General features: G+C 39.0%; 1 protein-coding gene and 1 long non-coding RNA gene across 5 annotated transcripts in view; both read right to left on the minus strand.

The window, feature by feature from the left end:
- Positions 1-1,204: 1,204 nt before the first annotated feature.
- LOC123595729 lies at positions 1,205-11,987 on the minus strand. 2 transcript variants are annotated; one of them, XR_006711346.1, is made up of 4 exons: positions 10,355-11,987; positions 6,212-6,232; positions 6,008-6,131; positions 1,205-2,054 (listed from the first exon to the last, which is right to left on the minus strand). It is a non-coding gene; the product is annotated as an uncharacterized LOC123595729 (long non-coding RNA). The 2 variants fall into 2 exon arrangements; XR_006711345.1 differs by lacking the exon at positions 6,212-6,232.
- Positions 11,988-11,999: 12 nt separating this feature from the next.
- Positions 12,000-20,383, minus strand: part of AFF1 (AF4/FMR2 family member 1) — a 136,642-nt gene continuing 128,258 nt past the window's right edge. For 2 of the 3 annotated variants that reach the window (XM_045473422.1, XM_045473421.1), the window contains exons 19-20: positions 19,247-19,452; positions 15,803-18,231 (exon numbers count right to left, since the gene is read on the minus strand). In XM_045473422.1, coding sequence (XP_045329378.1) covers positions 18,110-18,231; positions 19,247-19,452 — 328 coding nt within the window. In that variant the 3' untranslated portion in view covers positions 15,803-18,109. Of the gene's footprint in view, positions 12,089-15,802; positions 18,232-19,246; positions 19,453-20,383 lie in introns of those variants that run through there. The other variant, XM_045473423.1, reaches the window with a different exon arrangement.

Consider the following 20,383-nt stretch of genomic DNA (forward strand, 5'->3'; position numbering starts at 1 on the left):
AGAGAGGGAGACAGAATGAGTGAGGGAAGGGCAGAGAGAGAGAGAGAGAGGGAAACACAGAATCTGAAGCAGGCTCCAGGCTCTGAGCTGTCAGCACTGAGCCTGATGTGGGGCTCAAACCATGAGATCATGACTTGAGCTGACTTGGGACACTTAACTGACTGAGCCACCCAGGCGCCCTGATATTAAAAGTCTTTTTTAAAACAAGTCCATTCTAAGCTTGATCACATAAAATTCCTTTCTCAAGATTCCCTTTTCACAAACCTTCTGTAACTTTCTATATCCAATTAGGTTTTGTCCTTTTTCCTTATTCTGGAACAATCATTTTATTTTAGGACAAAATTACTTTTTATTTTTTTACTAAAAAGAAAAAAAAAAAAAACCCAAAAGTCCTTCATATGTTTCCTTATTCAAAAAACATTGTTTTCTTTACCTTCTTTTCATATGCAGTTGGTCTTTTTAGCCCTTTTATTTCTAGTAGTTTTAATTACATATATATATATATATATATATATATATATATATTAGAATTCTTAACTGTTAGGATCTTTAATTCCTAGTTGAAAACTAAGAAAAAAAAGTAATTGTGGGTTGGCAAATTTATAAATATATTGCAGTTTCTAAAGTAGTAGATTTTTCAGTGTGGCACAAATCATGTTTATTAATGGACCCAAATATCTTTTATCTCTGTAGAAAATTAAAAAGCCAAAAGTAGATTAACATTAAATGCTAAATGTGGGGCGCCTGGGTGGCGCAGTCGGTTAAGCGTCCGACTTCAGCCAGGTCACGATCTCGCGGTCCGTGAGTTCGAGCCCCGCGTCAGGCTCTGGGCTGATGGCTCAGAGCCTGGAGCCTGTTTCCGATTCTGTGTCTCCCTCTCTCTCTGCCCCTCCCCCGTTCATGCTCTGTCTCTCTCTGTCCCAAAAATAAATAAACGTTGAAAAAAAAAAAATTAAAAAAATAAATAAATAAATAAATGCTAAATGTAAGTTTGGAAATGATTTAGATATTCAATGAATACCCATTATTCAGTTAGAGTTAGTATAAACTTTAAATTATTACTTTAAACAGTTGTGCTTGGATTAGACATAAACAACTATCATGTTTTTTGGCAAATGTTGAAGACATACCTGCTTTTATTAAACCAGCATACTTAAACTAGCTTGTATTTATCAAGGATTGTCTTAGATCATAAATTTGAAAAAATCTGGGTTAGTTTCTATACTTCTGAGAGTATCTTGATAAAACACTTTTCTTTAAATTAAATAGAGCTCTTTACAATTTTGGTAATACCATCTGGAAAGAGAAAAATATCACCTATCTGTAACATACATAGACCTACATAAACATACAGACATCCAAAAAGTTCTTAAAGCTTTTGTTTTGAAAACTGTAGCCACGTCTCAGGTACAAAAGTCAAAAGAATTGTTGGATACAAACTTTCTGGCAGGTGGACTAAATTAACAGTACCTACTTAGATGGCCAAAGACACTATTTGCATGCTGTAAGGATTTTTTTCAGAGCTCTTTATGGAGTCATTTTCGTCTTTTAGAAGCTTCTACATGCCATTTAAAGAATACATTCCATGGTTTCTGAGAGGTTTGGAATCTTCTAAACGTGCTTAAGGTGGACCTATCTAAGTTAAAAATTCCCCAAAGTGGCCACTACAATTTCAAAAGATCAGCCATTTTCCAAAAAGGCACAAGAGCCTCATCCATAGGCCAGACGGAACCCATCTTTACCTTTAATGTCTTAACTGTGAGAGGCCCTGTTTTCCAACAACTGTTTCAAAACACAGGGAATCACGTTCCACCCCACCCCCACTCTTTGAACAGCACAGAGTGACTAACCAAGAAGCTTCAACAAGCAAAATGCAGGTGTGCACAATAAAGTTGGAGCGCTCAAAACACAAAGAGCAGACCTCAGATCTCAAAGAGACTTACCCTCAAATTCCAGGGTTAGCTAGAAAGCAGTGAGTTCACTGGGCTTTGTGGGTACTAGGCACCTATGTGTTCACTGGCCTTGGAGACATTCAGGGTCTTTGGATCCCACTTCTTTTGCCAGGAGATGTCAGAAGTTCAGAAATAACAGAAGTAAAACCAATCAATCACCAAAGCAGTTAATTAGTAAAAGTTTATTAAGCACACACCAGAAACACTCAAACCAATATGTGGAATGAGACTCGGGGAATATTTGTTATCAAGCAGCTGCTTTTACAGTGAGAAAACAGTAACTGTTTATTCAGTGTTAGAATATATTAGTGTTTTCTTAAATGATAGGGAATTGGTCAGTGTGTTACTTCATACCAACTTTGGGAACTGTTCAAGTTTTGCTTATTTTCAGAGGCATAAGAAATGACCCAGGTCAAGTTAGTCTTGCAAAGTAAGCTAAATCAAGTTTTGTTTATATGACTAAACTGGTTTTGTCTGTTCAGAGAATTTTCAAGCCTGGTCTCCATTTGTTTTTTAACACTGCCATGAGTGTTCATGAACATGTCTTAATGTAAGCATGTTTTCAGTTATCTTCATAGGTTCATACAAGTGGAATTGCTGGGTTGTATGGTAACAATTTTTAAGAAACTACCAAATTTCTTCACAGCGGCTGTACTATATTATATTCCCATCAGCACAGTATGAGTTTTCTGGGTTCTTTTCATCCTTAACAACACTGTGTGTTGTCCTCTTTGATTATAGCCATTCTACTGGGTGTGAAGGTGTAGCTTCATGTGGTTAAATTCATATATTTTTTTCCTAAGGGAAAGGGTTGCTCTCTAGTGGTGCATTCTGCACATTACACGTGGGAAAAGGGCCCTAATGAGAAGCCTAAAGCTAAAACTTGTTAAAATTCATTCATTTCATGTTGTGCCTGCATTGCTTAGCACACCAAGTGCAATTTGAGGCCCAGGTTCAAAATGTTTTCCTCATTACCACTATTCATAATCCTCAGGAGCTGGCTGGTTGGCTGTGGCTTTTACTTAATCCCCAGAGGTACATTATAGTCAAAACCCTAAGCTTTTCTGCTTCAGATCTCCTCCTCTTTATGCACACAGATCTCTTGGTGTACAGGTTTACACCTGCAGGGTGGCTAATGCCTATGAGTAAGGGAAGGAAGAGGCCAGAGACGGTTTTGTTGACTCAAACCTACCACATCCTTTCAAGCCAGAGCCAGAGAAGTAAATAATTCTTACTAGTGGAATGAATGTAAATTCTTTTTAATGAATTGCACACAAATGGAATGTCTGGTGGCTCCTTGGTATTTTCAGGTAACACTTTGTAAATATGCCTGTAGGGAGTTGTAAAGTTTTAGGAGAATGGGTCTCAGCTGACCCTAGGCTTCTAGGCTCTGCTGAAAGGAGAGAGCACTGTGCACATTAAAAATAGCAAAAAGTTGAGCCAAGGAAGGAACCTGGCCAGGGATTTACTTAACTTACAGGAATGTATATTTGGTAAGTAATGTAAGATGTGGCTTCAGGAAATTAGGGAAGTAGAACCAAACATTTAATGGTTTAATGTAAGAACCTACAAGTTTTGTTTTATTGCAACAGGATATTTTTTTTAAGTGTCCATATGTGAAATTTCCCTAACTTCCTGTGTTTTAGGTAAATGTTTCATGCTAACAATGCATTTTACTATCCTTACCTATCCATTAAATGATTATGGAGATTCATCATTTGTGTAAATATGCGCAAAAATACATATGCATACTCAAATGCCTGAACACAGAACTGTAGAGAATATAATGGAGGGGTCTTGCCATGGCTGATTAATGTCCCAGTCAAGTGGAAACAAGAGGAAGAAACACATCTGTGACATTTTTGTACACAGTAATCCTACTCCATAGTCCAGTCCACTTGTGTTTCCAATCGAGGTGGATATAAGCGTATAAGGTTCAGGATAAAGTTTATTCAACTTTCGGTTAAGCACTGGATATAAAGGGGAATTAAAATATTCTGGGATGAATACAATTTTTAAACATGTATTAGAACTTCAAAAATGTTGATATAATGAATAGCGCTTTCCAAAGAATATGTGGAGATTTTCATTAATCCAGTGATGCTGCCATCATGCCCAAAACAAACGTAAGGAGACACTGGAAGTATTTAATAGGGACATACTATTTTGTCCTCTGCCTTTTGAAAATACGTGTTTTAGAGCTATTTATATGGACAAAACTACCATATAGTAAGGTGTGTGTATGCTTACCCATCGAGTACTGCAAACAGCTTTAAAGTGTTCTACATATTTTCTGAGCAGTGCTCACTGATGTGTACTCCTCCCCCTCACCCAAGATGATGATTTTGTAGGACAGTAGTCCTTTTAGTGAGTTCTGTGTATCTCTAAATTTTAACCCATCACATTTAACAGAAATACATGATTACTATTACTATTTCATAGACTTTAGGATAGTATGTATTTCAACCCCTTTCTGTTTTGATAGGAAATAGTATCAGACATTTAGGTAACTTGCACAAGGTAGAGGATGATTATTGTTTTGGCTTCTGGTTGTATTTTATAGATGCTGTATCATGAAAGTGAGACGCATCCTGCTGGGCCAAGGCATTCAGCCTTCAAAGTTGTCAGTTTCTAAGCTAAAGTTTTACTTGGTCCCACTACTGTACAACTTGGAGGACCCTGGGGGGATTCACACTGTTGCCAGTTTCAGTTATTTCATATTTGTTGGGATTTTAACCTTTGAAGTTACTTTGCATGACTTTAAAACTTTTGTTTTATGCTAGTTTTCCTTAAAGGTTTATAACAAAAAAGTAAAATCTAGTGATACTTTATTAAATAATACATGTCCTCATAAAAAGGAAAAAACCTATCTATTTCAGCAAGCACTAGAGATGTACTCGTGTTCTGACTGGTTCAGGTAAATGGATAAAATCTACAAGGCATATGTAAGGCAACATCTGACTTGGGAAATCCCCCACTGTGCTAGTCATTGTCTAGTGACTACATATTCTCAGGACTTCCTTCTCAAGCTCCATTAAAATTTTTTTGAAAGTTTATTTATTTTGAGAAAAGAATGAGAGCAGGGAAGGGGCAGAGAGAAGCACCGAGGTGCCCCTTGAGCTCCATTTTATAAAACCTAATTCCTACCCACAATCCAATTTTACTAATTGCCTCTAGTATAATCCAAAAGTGGTTAAATGTTAAGAGTGTTACGATTCTGTTTGTAGAGGACATTAAAAGAGCTTATTTAAAAAAAAAAAAAACAACAAAAGCCACGTTTCCTCTAGTTCATTCTCATAAGCAAAATTCTTCATAATGAAGTCAAATCAGTATCATAATCTGGGTTTCACCTTTTGCTAGCTGCTTGACCATAAATTACTCATCTTTAGCTTAAATTTGATCATCTGCATGATAATAATGACTAATTTGGAAGGTGGTTTTAAAAATACAACTATGGAAGTTATACAGGACAAGTGGCTTAACATATGTTCTTTTCCCCTTCTCCATGTTTTCATTTTCTAGGTCTGTTGGGCTCTGGGGATGGGGATGTATCATGGAGGTAGTAAATGAAAGGGAAAAAGACTGAGTGGCTCCATTTTGCTCTGGTGAATTCAGGACAAATACATAGACACAAGAGGAGTGCTGTCCTTTGCCTAATAGATACACTGACATATGCCATGATGTCAAGCTTGAAATAACTCAGTCTGAACATTATAGCTACAGGGTGTTAGTTTTACAATAGCATCTATATTAGGACGGGCCAGAGGCAAGGACAATGGCTATCTGAATGGGAAAATATCAGATCTGAAGTTAACCTGTCACCTGGATGGAAAAGAGACATGCCATCCAGAAGCCAGGCACCTTGACCTATACTTTGTGCTACACACATTCTGAAGCATGTCACTTTACACAAAGGAATCACTCAGACTATTGAATGGATAGAATTAAACTTCATGGGGATAAGAAATCAGTCTTCCCTTGCTCTTTTATCTTCATCTAAAATAAGCAAATTATCAGGTTATTAGGACAATAATCAAGTGAGGCTGGGGACTGACCTGTAACAAATTTTAGATTTGATCTCTGTAGGCCATAGAGAAACCTATGGTGAAATTCATTCCGTAGATCCTCAAAACTGTGCCCATATTTCATAGCTTCCATTTTATCCAGGATAAATGTCATCTGCTTGGACAAGGAATATGTTTTAAAGATTAATGGAGCTTCAAATCCTGTGTATCAATGATGTATGCAGTTTCACTTACTTAGGGGTTGATCATTGCCTCCTATAGGGTTGGAAAAAAAAGAAATGGGAATTGTAAGCAGCTCACAGATGATGTTTTCTGAGGTGCAAGCAATGGAGTATTAAGAAAACAGTCCCATTTACAATTGCACCAAAAAGAATAAAATACCTAGGAATAAACTTAACCAAGGAGGTGAAAGACCTCTACTCTGAAAACTCATGAAAGAAACTGAAGAGGACACAAAGAAATGGAAACACATTCCATGCTCCTGGGTTGGAAGAACAAAAGTTGTTCAAACATCTTACCATTCAAAGCAATCTATGGGTTTAATGCAATCCCTATCAAAACACCAGCAGCACTTTTTCACAGAAGTAGAACAAACAATCCTAAAATTTGTATGGAATAACAAGATGCTGAATAGCCCAGGAAATCTTGAAAAAGTAAAAACTGGAGGTATCACAATTCCAGATTTCAAGTTATATTACAGAGCGGTAGTAATTAAAACAGTATGGTACTAGCATAAACACACACACACAAAGATCAGCGTTATAGAAGAGAAAACACAGAAATGAACCCACGATTATATGGTCAATTAATCTTCAATAAAGGAGGAATGAATATACAATGGGAAAAAGTCTCTTCAACAAATGGTGTTGGGAAAACTGAACAGCAATATGCAGAAGAATGAAACTGGACCACTTTCTTTCACCAAACAAAAACAAAATGGATTAAAGAGCTAAATATATGAGACCTGAAATCATAAAAATCGTTGAAGAGAGCATAGGCAATATTTTCTCTGATGTCAGCTGTAGCAACATTTTTCTAGATAGGTCTAAGGTCAAAGAAATAAAAACAAACCATTGACTACATAAAAAGTTTCTGCAAAGGAAACAACAAAACTAAAAGACAACCTATTCAATGGGAGATATTTGCAAATGACATGGCTGATAAAGGGTCAGTATCCAAAACATTAAAGAACTGATACAACTCAATACCCCAAAAACAACCCAATTTAAAAATGGGCAGAAGACATGATCAGACACTTCTCCACGGACATTCAGATGGCCAACAGACACATGAAAAGTAGCTCAACATCACTCATCATCAGGGAAATGCAAATCAAAACCACAACGAGATATCACCTCACACCACTCAGAATGGCTAAAATCAAAACCACAAGTGTTGGCAAGGATGTGGACAAAAAGGAACCCTCCTGCACTCTTGGTGGAAATGCAAACTGGTGCAACCATTCTGGAAAACAGTATGGAGGTTCCTCAAGAAAATTAAAAATAGAACTATCCTATGATCCAGTAATCACACTACTGGGCATTTACCCTGAAAATACAAAAACACTAATTCAAAAGGATACATGCACTCCTACATTTATAGCAGCATTATTTACAATAGCCAAACTATAGGGGCACCTGGGTGGCTCAGTCTGTTGAGTGTCTGACTCTTAATTTCGGCTCAGGTCATGATTCCAGGGTCGTGGGATCGAGCCAAGCATAGGGCTCTGTGCTGAGCGTGGAGTTTGCTTAAGATTCTCTCTCCCTCTCCATCCCCACTCATGCATGTGTGCATACATGTGCTCTCTCCAAAAAAAAAACCCCAAAAAACAAAACACACACGCGCACACACACACACACACACAAACTTAAAAATAGCCAAACTATGGAAGCAGCCCAAGTGCCTACTGATGAATGTATAAAGATGAATGTATAAAGATGTGTTGTATACACAACAGAATATTATTCAGCCATAGAAAAGCATGAAATCTAGCCATTTGCAACACGGATAGAGCTAGAATATAATGCTAAATGAAATGTCAGTCAGAAAAGACAAATACCATATGTCACTCATATGTGGAATTTAAGAAAGAAGCCCAAAACAGGCGGTGGTGGGTGGTGGTAGAGAGATAAACCAAGAAACAGACTCTTAACTATAGCGAACAAACTAATGGTTACCAGAGAGTAAGTGGGGAGGGGAGGATTAAAGAATACACATATCATAATGAAAGAAAGAAAAAAAAAAAAAGGAAAGAATGTATACCCATCCACAGTTGCTAGAAGAGCTTTTTGGGAGAAGTAGGTTTGGTAACATCAAAAATTTTAAATTTGACTTCTCTTTTGACTGAGACATCCCTCTTACAAAAATTTATCCTGTAAAAATACTTAAAAGAATGCACAATGATGTGTTTATCAAGATTCCTAAAAAAAAAAGAAAAGAAAAGAAAGATTCCTCAGTATAGCTGTTTGTAACAGAATACGGGCAGAGGCCCAGGGGAGGTTTGTATGCATAATGTGAGAATGTTTACATAAAGGGAGATATATCCTTATTACACAATATATTGCATCCAAAATAGGATTACCATAAAAACACTGACATAAAATCAAAAGAATCAAAATATACTCCAAATTTATGTTTAAAAACAACGTATAAGTGCACAATGGATGAGATGCACCAAAAGTAATGGCTATTAGCTCTGGAGGGAAATGGATGAAGTATGTTTACCCTTGTGACTTTTTTGATTGTTAAATGTTTATTTATTTTGAGAGAAAAAGAGCAAGTGCGAGTAGGGGAGGGGCAAAGAGAATCACAAACAGGTTCCACGCTGTCAGCAGAGAGCCCACGGAGACCAATGAAGGGCTCCATCTCACGAACTGTGAGATCATGACCTGAGCCAAAATCAAGAGTCGGATGCTTAACCGAGTCACCTAGCTGCCCCTGCTCTTGTAATTTTTGCTCTACATGCTTTTATGTCATTTGATTAAAAAAAATTTTTTAATGTTATTTTGAGGGAGAGAGACAGAACATGAATAGGGGAGGGGCAGAGAGAGAGAGAATCTGAAGCACGCTCCAGGCTCTGAGCTGTCCGCACAAAACCTGACGTGGGACTCGAACCTATGAACCATGAGATCGTGACCTGAGCCAAAGTTGGATTCCTAACTGACTGAGCCACCCAGATGCCCCATCATTTGATTTTTTTTTTTTAGGTTTATTTTTGAGTGAGTGAGAGAGAGAAAGAGAGGGAGGGAGAGGGAGGTAGGGGCAGAGAGAAAGGGAGACACAGAAGCTGAAGCAAGGCTCCAGGTTCTGAGTTGTCAGTGCAGAGCCCAACACAGGGCTCAAACTCGCAAATTGCAAGATCATGACGTGAGCTGGCACTAAGTCAGGCACTTAACCCACTGTGCCACCCAGGAACCCCTCATTTGATTTCTTTTAATGGCCTATCTGTAGATCAGTTGAAAACAGGATTTAAAAAAAAAATCCAAAATAATTTACATGATTGGGAAGCTCTGCAAAGCCACTCTAGCATATCACTCCCTTAAGATGCTTGTAAAGTCCTCTACTACAATCCTGCGTGCTAAGTCCTACCAGCAGGAAGAGTTTCTTCAGAGACTGTAAGACAAAGATAGAAAAGCAGGGAATTGAATAGTTAACTGAAGACATTTTTCTAAGGCCCATGCAGTTGAGTACAACTCATTTTTCACATCTAATCATGTATGTACCTATAGAAAAATGTGTGTGTGTTGTTGCTTAGATGATAATTTATAGGAATACTTAGCAGTAGAGAGATACAAACCCATAATTGTTTCTGCCGCCTACACATGAAATAAGGTAAATAAGATGTTAGGACTGGGCTGCAGCAACAGAGAAGGGTGATTTACAGCACTTATCCAGAGCAAGCACATGGTCTTTTGAAGCTAAAATAGAATTGTCTGTTTAGAAAGCATTCAAGGTCCACCCTGCAGTCAGTTAGAAGGGCACAGGTCTTTATTATCAGAGCCTTGATGTCTCACTACAGTCTCGCTTTCAGCGGAGTGTGGTCTACAGGGAAACCGCAAACACCGAAAGAGTCCTGTTCTAAGACAAAACAGACTAGACGGGTACATTTATCTAAGCACAGCCAAAATGACAGCAGATAAAATTCTGATTATATTACGGTAAACACCCGCTGGGCTTCAAAGTTGTTTGGAATGGACTGGAGGGTTCTAAACACCTAGATGTCCTAAGTAAAAGTAGCCTGGATTGTGACAATTTACATTTCCAACAACTCTGGTAAATCGTGAACAAATATCGATATAAATAATTCAGGCTCCACAAGTGCCTAAATACTTGCTAATACAAATACTAACAAGGCCACCGAGGGAAATTACTACTTACCTCAGAGTTGTTGCTGGTTTTAAATAATACAAAGCCTCTCAGGGTCTGGGAAGCAGCCCACACATACCTCAAGACACCAGAAGCAGAAACTGCAAAGACATTGGTAGAAGTTGGCCTACTTAAAACTAAACAAGCTCTGCTTAAAAGGGCCCTAATAAAAACTGAAAAGCAAAAGATAATTTGGAGAGGAAACCTTTATAACATAAGGAGAGGTTAATATCGTAAATACATAAATCAAAAGGAAAAAGATTAATAGCTTGAAGGGAAGTCATCTATTCCTTTTTCTGCTCAGCATCCTCTTTGTTAACAAAACCCTTCCTAATGGTGAACTCATTACATGATTTCGGTGAAAACCTTCCCCACATCTACTGAATTGGACACTTGAACTGGATTTGGGGTACTGGTCACATAACCCATGCACTGCAAATGGCCACTTGGTACGTGATGGGGAAAAAAACTATGTACCACAGGAATAATATCTGAATGAAAACATCAGAAGATACCATTTCCCATCTATCAAATTAGGTAACTTTTCCCTTTGCATTTTTTTTTAATGTTTATTTTTTGAGAGAAAAAAAGAGCACAAGTTGGGAAGGGCCAGAGAGAGAGGGATACACAGAATCTGAAGCAGGCTCCAGGCTCCGAGCTATCAGCACAGAGCCCGATGTGTGAACTGCGAGATCATGACCTGAGCCAAAGTTGAACGCTTAACCGACTGAGCCACCCAGGCGCCCCTCCCTTTGCATTTTCTAAACATGATATCTAGAATCAGAAAGGCAATGGATTATCAATGCATGCTAAAATAACTGGATGTTGGAAGATGTTGAAACAGGGAAAAGCCTGTATTTACAACAGCGTTCTGGTGGTCATATCTTAACCACTCACTCAAAGTTAGCATCTCTGGAGAGTTTAGGTGTCTCCTGATGTAACACCATGTGAAGTATACCACATACTCTGTAGGGTCTTTTCAAATATAATCAAGACTCTAAGACTGAATCCAGTTTGCAGGAAATATAGAAGTTAGAGGAATGAATTAAAGGACACTTGGTGGAAACACACAAATGTTTTTAATATAATAAATGTTATTTATGAAACTTGACTGAATCCTGGTTTGAAAAATAAGCCCTAAGGCTTTCAGGGACAAATGCTGAAATTTTAACATGAACTGAACTTTAGATGTTTGTGAAAAAGTTTTCTTAGTTGGTAACATGTTACTGGCATTGGAAAATGTCCTGGGAAATGCATGCTCAACTTTTTAGGGCTGAAATCTAATTCAGCACAAATATATACATGCACACATATACTAAGGATAATATAGTACAATATTAAGTGCTGAATCCAAACAGTTTGCTTCAGGGATGGTTGTGGAAGCATTCTTTATAATATCCCCTACTTAGAAATAATCTCCATGTCTAACAAGGTTGGTTAAATAAACTGGTACAACCATGCAACGGACAACCACTACTGATAATCTATAATGGACAAGATAGGACACGGATAGCATTTGTGAAAAAGATGAAAACCAGAGATTTTATGACCCATTTTTCCAGGCTTAGTTCAAATGAGAGCTCTTCCCTAGAGATCCCTTCCCTTCTCTTAATGACTGGAACACTCCCTTTTCCCACACTTGCCATTGCATGCTTACCAGTTCTTGCTGCTTGTCAACTTTACCACAAGCTTGCCGAGGGTGGGTATCTATTCATTAGGACCAATATAAGTAGAGGTCAACCTAACCTAAGGAACAAAAAATGAAAAAGAGGTGGGTAGTGAGGTCTGAGGCTGGAGGGTAGCTGTGGGCAGTGTGGTGCAGCAAGGGGAAGGAATAAATGAAAGGAGCCACCAATTTAAGAGTGTTCATGCCAGGCACTATGCTAAACACTCTCCATATCCTCTTATACAATCCTCACCATCTTACTAGGTACATACCAAATCAACAAAGTTTATAAATGAAAAAACCCCACAGAGGTTAAACAACTTGCCCAAGGACACATAGCAAACTCAGGGGCCAGAATTCAAATTCGCCAAGTCAGATTTCAGTATCTAGGTTCTTGCTGATTTTCTAAAACCACTGGCGTAAAACATTAGCTCCTTCAGAGTAACAAAGGGAGGACAGACCATATGCCTTTAGATTCCTTTCAATACTAACATTATACAAATCTGTCCATGCAACAAGTTAAAAATAGGCAAATTATGGTCACCATTGCACTGGGCAGTTGAGGTCAGAAAGAAAAGATGCCACAGTGGTGGTATCAGGCTAATTTGTGTGTGACTGAAGTTCTTGAAAATAAACCAAAGGGAAGGATGAGCACCCTCTGCCCCCACTTCTGTTCCCATTTTAACAATAAATACATATTGTGAACAACGGCATGTTATTCCACCATGTGAGGCTCGCCTTGGCTATATAATGGTAATTATATATGGGAATTTTAGGAATTCGTTTATTCAAGCAAAAGGAAAGCATGAATTCAACCCCAACAATTTCTCTATATTTTTATTAATTTTTTTTTTTTACAGCTTGATCCTCTTGTGAAAAGGAAACAATTTGAAGATTAACAAGTCAATTACATGTTTTTGTTTTTTTTTTTTTAAACAGCAATTAATCCTCATTACAGAGAACAAACAAAAGATCTGTGGCACAGTATCTTTGGAAAGATCTTTTGCAAATTTTTCTTCTAAAAAAAGAAAACTATAATTTTCACAGATCACATGTCTCTTTCAAAGGACTATACAAGGCAGCTAAATTTTATTCACAAAAGCCCCAAGTTGCAGTTCCATTGCTGAAGTAGATAAAATACATGGAGTCCCCTTGTGTTGCACATCTTCCCATTGAGAGCATCACTGCTTCCCTATCCTACATACAAAACCACTGTATGGACTAGACAGCTGGCACATTATTCCACAATAACTAAAGAAAAATTCATATTTTAGACCAGTGATCATTTATCAACTGGACAATTTTATTCCTTTTTTAAACAATTTTAATACCAAGATTTGACTTCCTCTAAAGTTATAAGAAAGCAACAAATATATAATATAATATAATATATAATGGTAATAAATAAAAAAAAAAAGGCAACCCTGCTCAGGTATCATCCAAAACATGATCACATTCAGGAAAAAAAAAAAAAAAAAAAAAAGATTTGGGACACATGCCTATAAACACACACACACACCAACATGAACAGTGTATACTTGATATCTGAGGGGGGATGTGCAGTAATTTTAACAATACATGTTGATGGCCTGAACAAAAGGCGAAGTTAATACTGCCTGTGTTAAGCATCACTTCAACATCTACTTTTAAGCAAAGCAAGTTATCTTCCTTAGGTCAGCCACTGCCCGGTCTCACCAGGGCAGCATGGCCACCTTGCTGCCAGTGGTCTTATTCCCTTGTCCTTCCAGGCCAATATAGTACCATCTAGGCTCACGGGGAGCTGTAGGTCTTCTTCCTGCCCTTGTGGGTAGAGAAATATAGGCACTTTTCTGCCCATCACAGTACCTGTTGATATCTGGCGCACAGTGGAACATATTGTGATTTCCCTAGGACGACAGGAAATTCACAGCTCCCTTAAGTAGATGGTGCTTCTCAACTCATCACAAAAACTAAAGAACATGGCCAGTGGTCATCGTTCTTAGTCACCAAGAAACCAACACAACTGGATTGCATACTGGAGGTTTATACGGTAGAAATACCACTTGCAATGTTTGAAGGAAAATCCCCCGACATGTTATTCTGCCAGTCCACCTCCAGCAAACAAAATGACAGAAGATAAAAAAGGCACAGGAAAAAACCTTACATCCATTAATTCTGAATAGAACCAAAAACAATCAGAAGAGGCAACCCACCACAGAAAGGGAACAAAGGAGTAAGTACCGCCATAATCCTGACACTCCTCCTCCATGGCCACTATGCAGAACTCACTTTCCAGGGAGTGAATCTCTGCATTTGTTTCTAAAAGAAGCCCAAATATTCTTGCAAAATTTAAATGTTGGTAATTGATAGTAAAGAGTGTAGTAAATGAAGTGGCAAAGTTTTTCAAAGATTTGTGTAGTGTCTGGGAAAACAAATCCTTAAGAAAAAAGTAGAATCTGTGGTAGGAGGTACGGAATCAAGCCTTATTGGATTCATTTACCTTAAGGTGTACAAATATGCATCACACTCCATGAAGCAGAAGAGCAAAGGTACACATTAACATTTAAGACCCACATTAACAGGTCTTAAAGCCATATCAAAATAAATACAGCATTATCCCCAAATTACCATTACTTCAAAATTATGTTTGGTCAACAAAGGCACAATAAATATATCCAATTCAACCAGCCTCATATTCTTGTGTGTGTGAATGTTTATGTAACACATACAACACACACACACACACACACACATCTCCTTTCATCTATCAGATATAAGAGCTGTTCGTTTTGGAGGACATAATGGTTAATCTTTTTAGTTCTAAAAATTATTGGACAGGAAACCTAACAAGAGTAATAAGCTCCCAATTCTAACATGAATATTTAAGGTACCAATTAAGGCAAGTTTTCAGCCAGAAAGGGGTCAATTGTTAGCTTCTCAACAGCCTGAGATCTGGAATTAAAGGATATAAATGTGTTCTAATTTGTCTACAGGAAAAGGCTAAATATTTTGGTCAAAACAGATCTATAAAATCAAGGTCCTTTTGGCTTAAAAAATCAGACTCATTCAGTCTCATTCAGTACTGAGTATATCAGATAAACCATTCTGTTGCAGTTCTCTTCCTGACACTATACCTGCTGGACCCCCACTTCCTCACCACAGCCAGCATGTGGTGAGTGTTTTCACATTCTTAACCCAGTGTGATTTGGTAAATTTCAGTGAAGTGTTTTTCATTGTTTAGCAGGGCCCCTAGTCTGGCTAAAATCTCAAGTTCAGTGATTCACATTTTAATTATCTCCAGAAAGGACAGAAACATTCAACATTTTAAAAAGTAAAACAGTGTTCTTCCATTTCTTAGTACACACACACACACACACACACACACACACACACACACACACTGTAGTGCCAAAGGCAAGATTTTCACTTCTTAAGATGTTTTGTATTTGTCTCATTTTATAATCTAGTCCTTTCAACCATCTACCTCAGTACAAAAAATCTGCCTTTGGGAATTTAAGCATGCAGTGAAAAAGTGCAGCGATTTTAAAAATTCTTTAGACTTCTATATACAACTGTAACAGGAAAAAGACCTTATGAACATTAAGGATTCATCAGCCACTATTTTTCATATACTCTATTTTAAAAGTAGCCATTGGGAATCCTCTTTTAGGTACAATGCAGTAAGAATCAGAAATATTCCATGATCAAAATACTACAAATTGATCTCTGCAAATTAATGTTTTTTCAAGGGACAAATACATTTTTAATATAAAGGTCAGGGTGGGGGCTACGCTACACACAAGGAATAAGGCCACTGAAAAAGCAATCAGGTTTATTTATTTTTTTTTACAAGTGGCTGAGAAATCGACTTAGAAACGTCTTCAGTCACAGGAGCACTGTCTTTCACCGGAAGACCACACACGCCCTCACACACACACCCACACACTCTTTCTCTCTCTCTCTCTCTCTCTCTAACACAATCTGCATAGATCAGAACCTGTCCTAAAAAACACACACTTCCAAACTGACAGGTGACTTGCATTGGGGAATGGTGGGGTAAAAGGGAGGGGGAAGGCCAAGTGAATAAGGGGAAAAAAGGCATTAAATAACCACATAAAGCTGATTCTGGTGTCTGGTCTCCCACATTTTATGAGATGGACACAATGCCACAACCCACCAGGCAATTACTGTTCATTTAACAAAAAGTTTTGTTAAATGGCCGTGCTTTAGAACATCGATAAAAGAAATCTGTCCATCGAAATCACACATCAAATTCTTATGCTCAGGTATTACTACTGCCGTAATTCTCCGGCTTTAACCTAAACATGAGGTAACAAACCTCTGAACTAGCTACTGGTAACAAAATAGGTTGGATAAGACACTGAGGGAACAGCTTCACACAAACAGTTCATATGTGAAAAATAATCATGACTCCCACCCTCTACACATCCCTTTAAAGATAGACCAAAACTTACATTCCTCATATGGACCTTCAATCTGTTCATTACTCCCTTCTTCATTAATGATACGAAAATAACAAAACATTCTTGGTAGGAAACAAAATGTAGAGGGGCAGAATGGGATAAAGGTAGTGAAAAATGAACCAACTACAGAGGTAACACTCACTCCTCAATTTTAGTACATGTGCAAATTCTACTTCTAAAAGAGATATAAAGAATTGGCTTTTAAAAACACTGCACTCAAAATAATGCTTCCAATAACCTTCAAAGTTTTAATTAAAAAAATCTGTGCTTATGGTTATGTGGGAATTTTGATCGTGTTCTTTCATTCTAGGTCATTCCAAATGAACTTGGTTAAATGTCTATAACATGGCACTAACAACACATGGGAAGGCCACAGCTCCTCTTTAATCCAATCAAATCTAGTTGACTGAGAACACTTTGGAGTGAAGGCATGTGGTGACTTTTTTTTTTTTAAGTCTAATTAACCACCCAAATCCCCACATCCTCTCAGGGAGTTGATTTACCCTAGACAATCAAGGGCTCAGAAAGTCTACTTTTTGCTATAAATATAAAATAATTTGTAGCAGAAAAATATAGCCTCTCTAAGAAGTAGATTTCATTTTTCTTTGCTGACAAAATTCTGAGTTGGTTAGACAACATGAGTTACCACATAACTGTAGACCACAGATCAGCACCTCAAATTCCAGCTCTACTCAAATAAACATTAAAAAGCACTTTAGCCATCATCTGGTCAGGTATAAACGTTGGTTCCCTTCTTCCCCAAGGTACAAAATTCATAATATAGTCAATGGTGACTGCCTTTCACGGAAGCGGGGTGGTGGGGATGGCAGCGCCGCGTCCTCCACTGCGCATGCGATCTCAAGATGGCTTCCGGGTGTGCGGTAGCCCCTCCCTCTGCAGCTCTGGTGTAGGCGGACTTGCAGCAGTGACTGAGAAATTGGAGCTGGGGTGAACGTGCGGTACTCCAGGCAACAGGAGGGTTGGGAACCGGGGGGGGGGGGGGGGGGGGGGGGGGGGGAGTTGCCTTCAATTTTATAAATTATGACAATACTTGGTATTATCAAAGTGATTGTTCACGGGCAGAAAGTGGGGTACAGTGGAGTCCTTCACAACTTACACTTTATAGATGACCATTAGAATTTACTAAACAAGTATTTCCCCCCTAAACTTAAAAGAAAAAAAAATCATCCACAAAACCCTACACCAAAATTCATTGTTTAAAAAATTTCCTTCTGGGAATGGACTAAGGTGGCTACTGAGATGACATGAACTTGCTCTCAGAGCTGAAACTGCTTCTCCTCATTTCATTTGCAATTTGCATCCTGCTGGTTAAAAAAAGTATGGAAATGTTTCTAGACCACTCATACGCCCACTTAAGTCTACATTGCACTTCTGTCCTTTAGTTAGGAAAGGCAAGATCATCTCTGAGGCCAGCCTCCTCATTCTGCTCCTGCATAACCACCGTGTCCAACCAATGATCACTTAAGTTCTTGAAAGTTTAAGTGGACAAATATCCTGGCCATCTCACGGTGCTTCTCTTCTCGGTTTGGTGTCCTGATGAGACAAACGTCTGAACTGTTTTTGAGGCTTTCAATGTGCAAAAAAGTTCCCAAGCCATCAAATCAACTTGGGCCTCCGTTAAGGTGTTTTGGTTGCTTGTTTTAGCCGGTGAAAACCCTGTCTTGTATAGTGCACCAGATCCATCAAACTGCTGTTGAGGGCCAAGGCACACACACTTGTGCTGAGCTGAGCAAAAAATTCTGCAAACAAAGCAAAACCAAAACTAAGCAAACACATTTTCATACACAAAAATAATACAGGAAACATAAAGAGTCAAAGTTCCAGCAACTGTATCCCTGCAATATTCTGTACTTCATCATGGCAAAAAAAATCATGATCTACTCTAATGGCCTGCTAGTTCACACCCCTCTGCTAGACCAGAAAGGTTAAGAACTGAGTTGGTTTTAGAGTTGAATCCATAATGCCTGGCACAGTGGCTGGTGTTGGAGAATACCCTATTTACACTACTGGATCAGCAGATGCATGAATCAGAACAAAACAATCCCAACATGTTAAAAGCATCATTTGTTTGCTAGGAAAGAAAGTTCTAAGAGGCTATGAGAAAATTAAGTGGCTACAGCCAGCTGGCCACCGCCTTCCCTGCAGCCAGGAAAAAATATGTAATGGCATTAATGTGGCATTTACATATACGCATCTCCTTAGTGGTCACTGGCACTGCCACGGAGTGGTCCGTCTAACAGCACACCCTATACTGTCTCCTAAATCTTGCATTTCTCCAGGGGCTGTCTTCTCAAAGGAGTCTCAAGAATGTTCACTATGCCGTATTTCTTCCGCTGTCGCTAACCATTTTTCTCAACACACACTGAAAACAAGCAGGCAACTCTGTATTTAGGTTACACCACGCCATCTGTTGTGCCCGGAGACGGCCAGGAGCTTTCCTTCTTCACCTGCCTTGTCCCTGTGCTGGAGTTTCGGTTCAGGCTGAAATAACAATGCCAGAACTCCTGAAGGCGCAAGGTGCCGAAACCATTCCTAACTTAATTTTGCTAAGATCGAGCCACAGAAATCTGGCTCCATGCCACCAGAGCTCAAGAAAGAACTGTGACTAGGTGATGGAGCAGAATGGCCAAAATGTGAAAAGAGTAAATACCTACACATTTCCTTTTCTTCGATAAAATGCACATAAAATACAAACCAACAACATCCTTCCCTCCCAAGCTCCCTGCCCCAGGAATTACCAGCAGAGCCATTTACCTTTATTCTTCCTCGTAAGGACCTCAGCCTGTTCCCAAAGATCAAAGGCGGCAAGGACATGGGAAGTGATGGTGACATAAGAAGATGTCATGTTTTGGATGGTGACAGGCATCCCACTGCTCCCTACGCTGCCAGCACTTGACTGGGAACCCATGGAGCTGGCAGAAGAAGGCATTGGGGAAAGAGGGGACGGTGTGCCTGTACTTCTGAAAGGTGAAGAAGAGAACTGGTTAATCATCTAAACCCACAGATTACAGATTTCTTGTCTCTGGGACCACAGTGCTAGTTACAAAGTTTCCGTGTGTATTAGCCAAAATGACAATCGCTCCCACCAGATCAGAGACACCCTTTTACCTTCAATATTTGGGGATTTCATAAAATACAACAAAATGCCCCCCCCCCCAATAGAGAAATTAACAGGACAGAGGCAAGGTGTCCTCCACAGAATCAGGCAGGCAAATCTGGATTCTGAGTATGCCTACTCCATTTACACAGTCTACCCCCTCAGCCCAGAAGCCCTCCTTTTCCCCATCCTCAATTCCAACTTTTACTAAGACAATGCTTCCCTGCGAAGATGGTCCTAACCTTCTATATATTCATTCTTTCATCCTCCCCATTTACTGAGTAAAACTCTGTACCTGGCAGTCTTCTAGACACTAGGGAAACATCATGGCTTCCTTTCGGCCACCACCTGAATGCGTCTCTTTGCATTTACCTATCAATTTATCCATTGCATTTATCACATCCCATTATACCCTTCTGTCTATTCCTTTTCCTTCCTTGAAGGCTGGGACCATTTCTTATCACCTTTGCATTTCTAGCACTTAGCACAAAGAGTGGGCTCTTGACAAATATCTGCTGAACCAATGACTGGATGAGGACAGGACAGCCTCTGAGGAGACTGAGCAAGAAGTATTATGCGTCAGGGGAGTCACAGTCCTCTCTTTGCTCTCATCTTGCCTGCACACCTGCACATACAAGTTAATGGGCGCCTTGATGTGCATCAAATGCGAAACACAAGGAGAACACTTCCACATAAAAAGTAACGGGAAGATGGGCCAGTGGCAGGAGCCTCGCGACTGGGTATGTCTGCCCTCGGGGGGCCTGTAGGGACCCGAAGTGTCTCCAGGAGAGCGT

The sequence above is a fragment of the Leopardus geoffroyi genome, chromosome B1, assembly GCF_018350155.1.
Source record: "Leopardus geoffroyi isolate Oge1 chromosome B1, O.geoffroyi_Oge1_pat1.0, whole genome shotgun sequence".
Taxonomy (NCBI): domain Eukaryota; kingdom Metazoa; phylum Chordata; class Mammalia; order Carnivora; family Felidae; genus Leopardus; species Leopardus geoffroyi.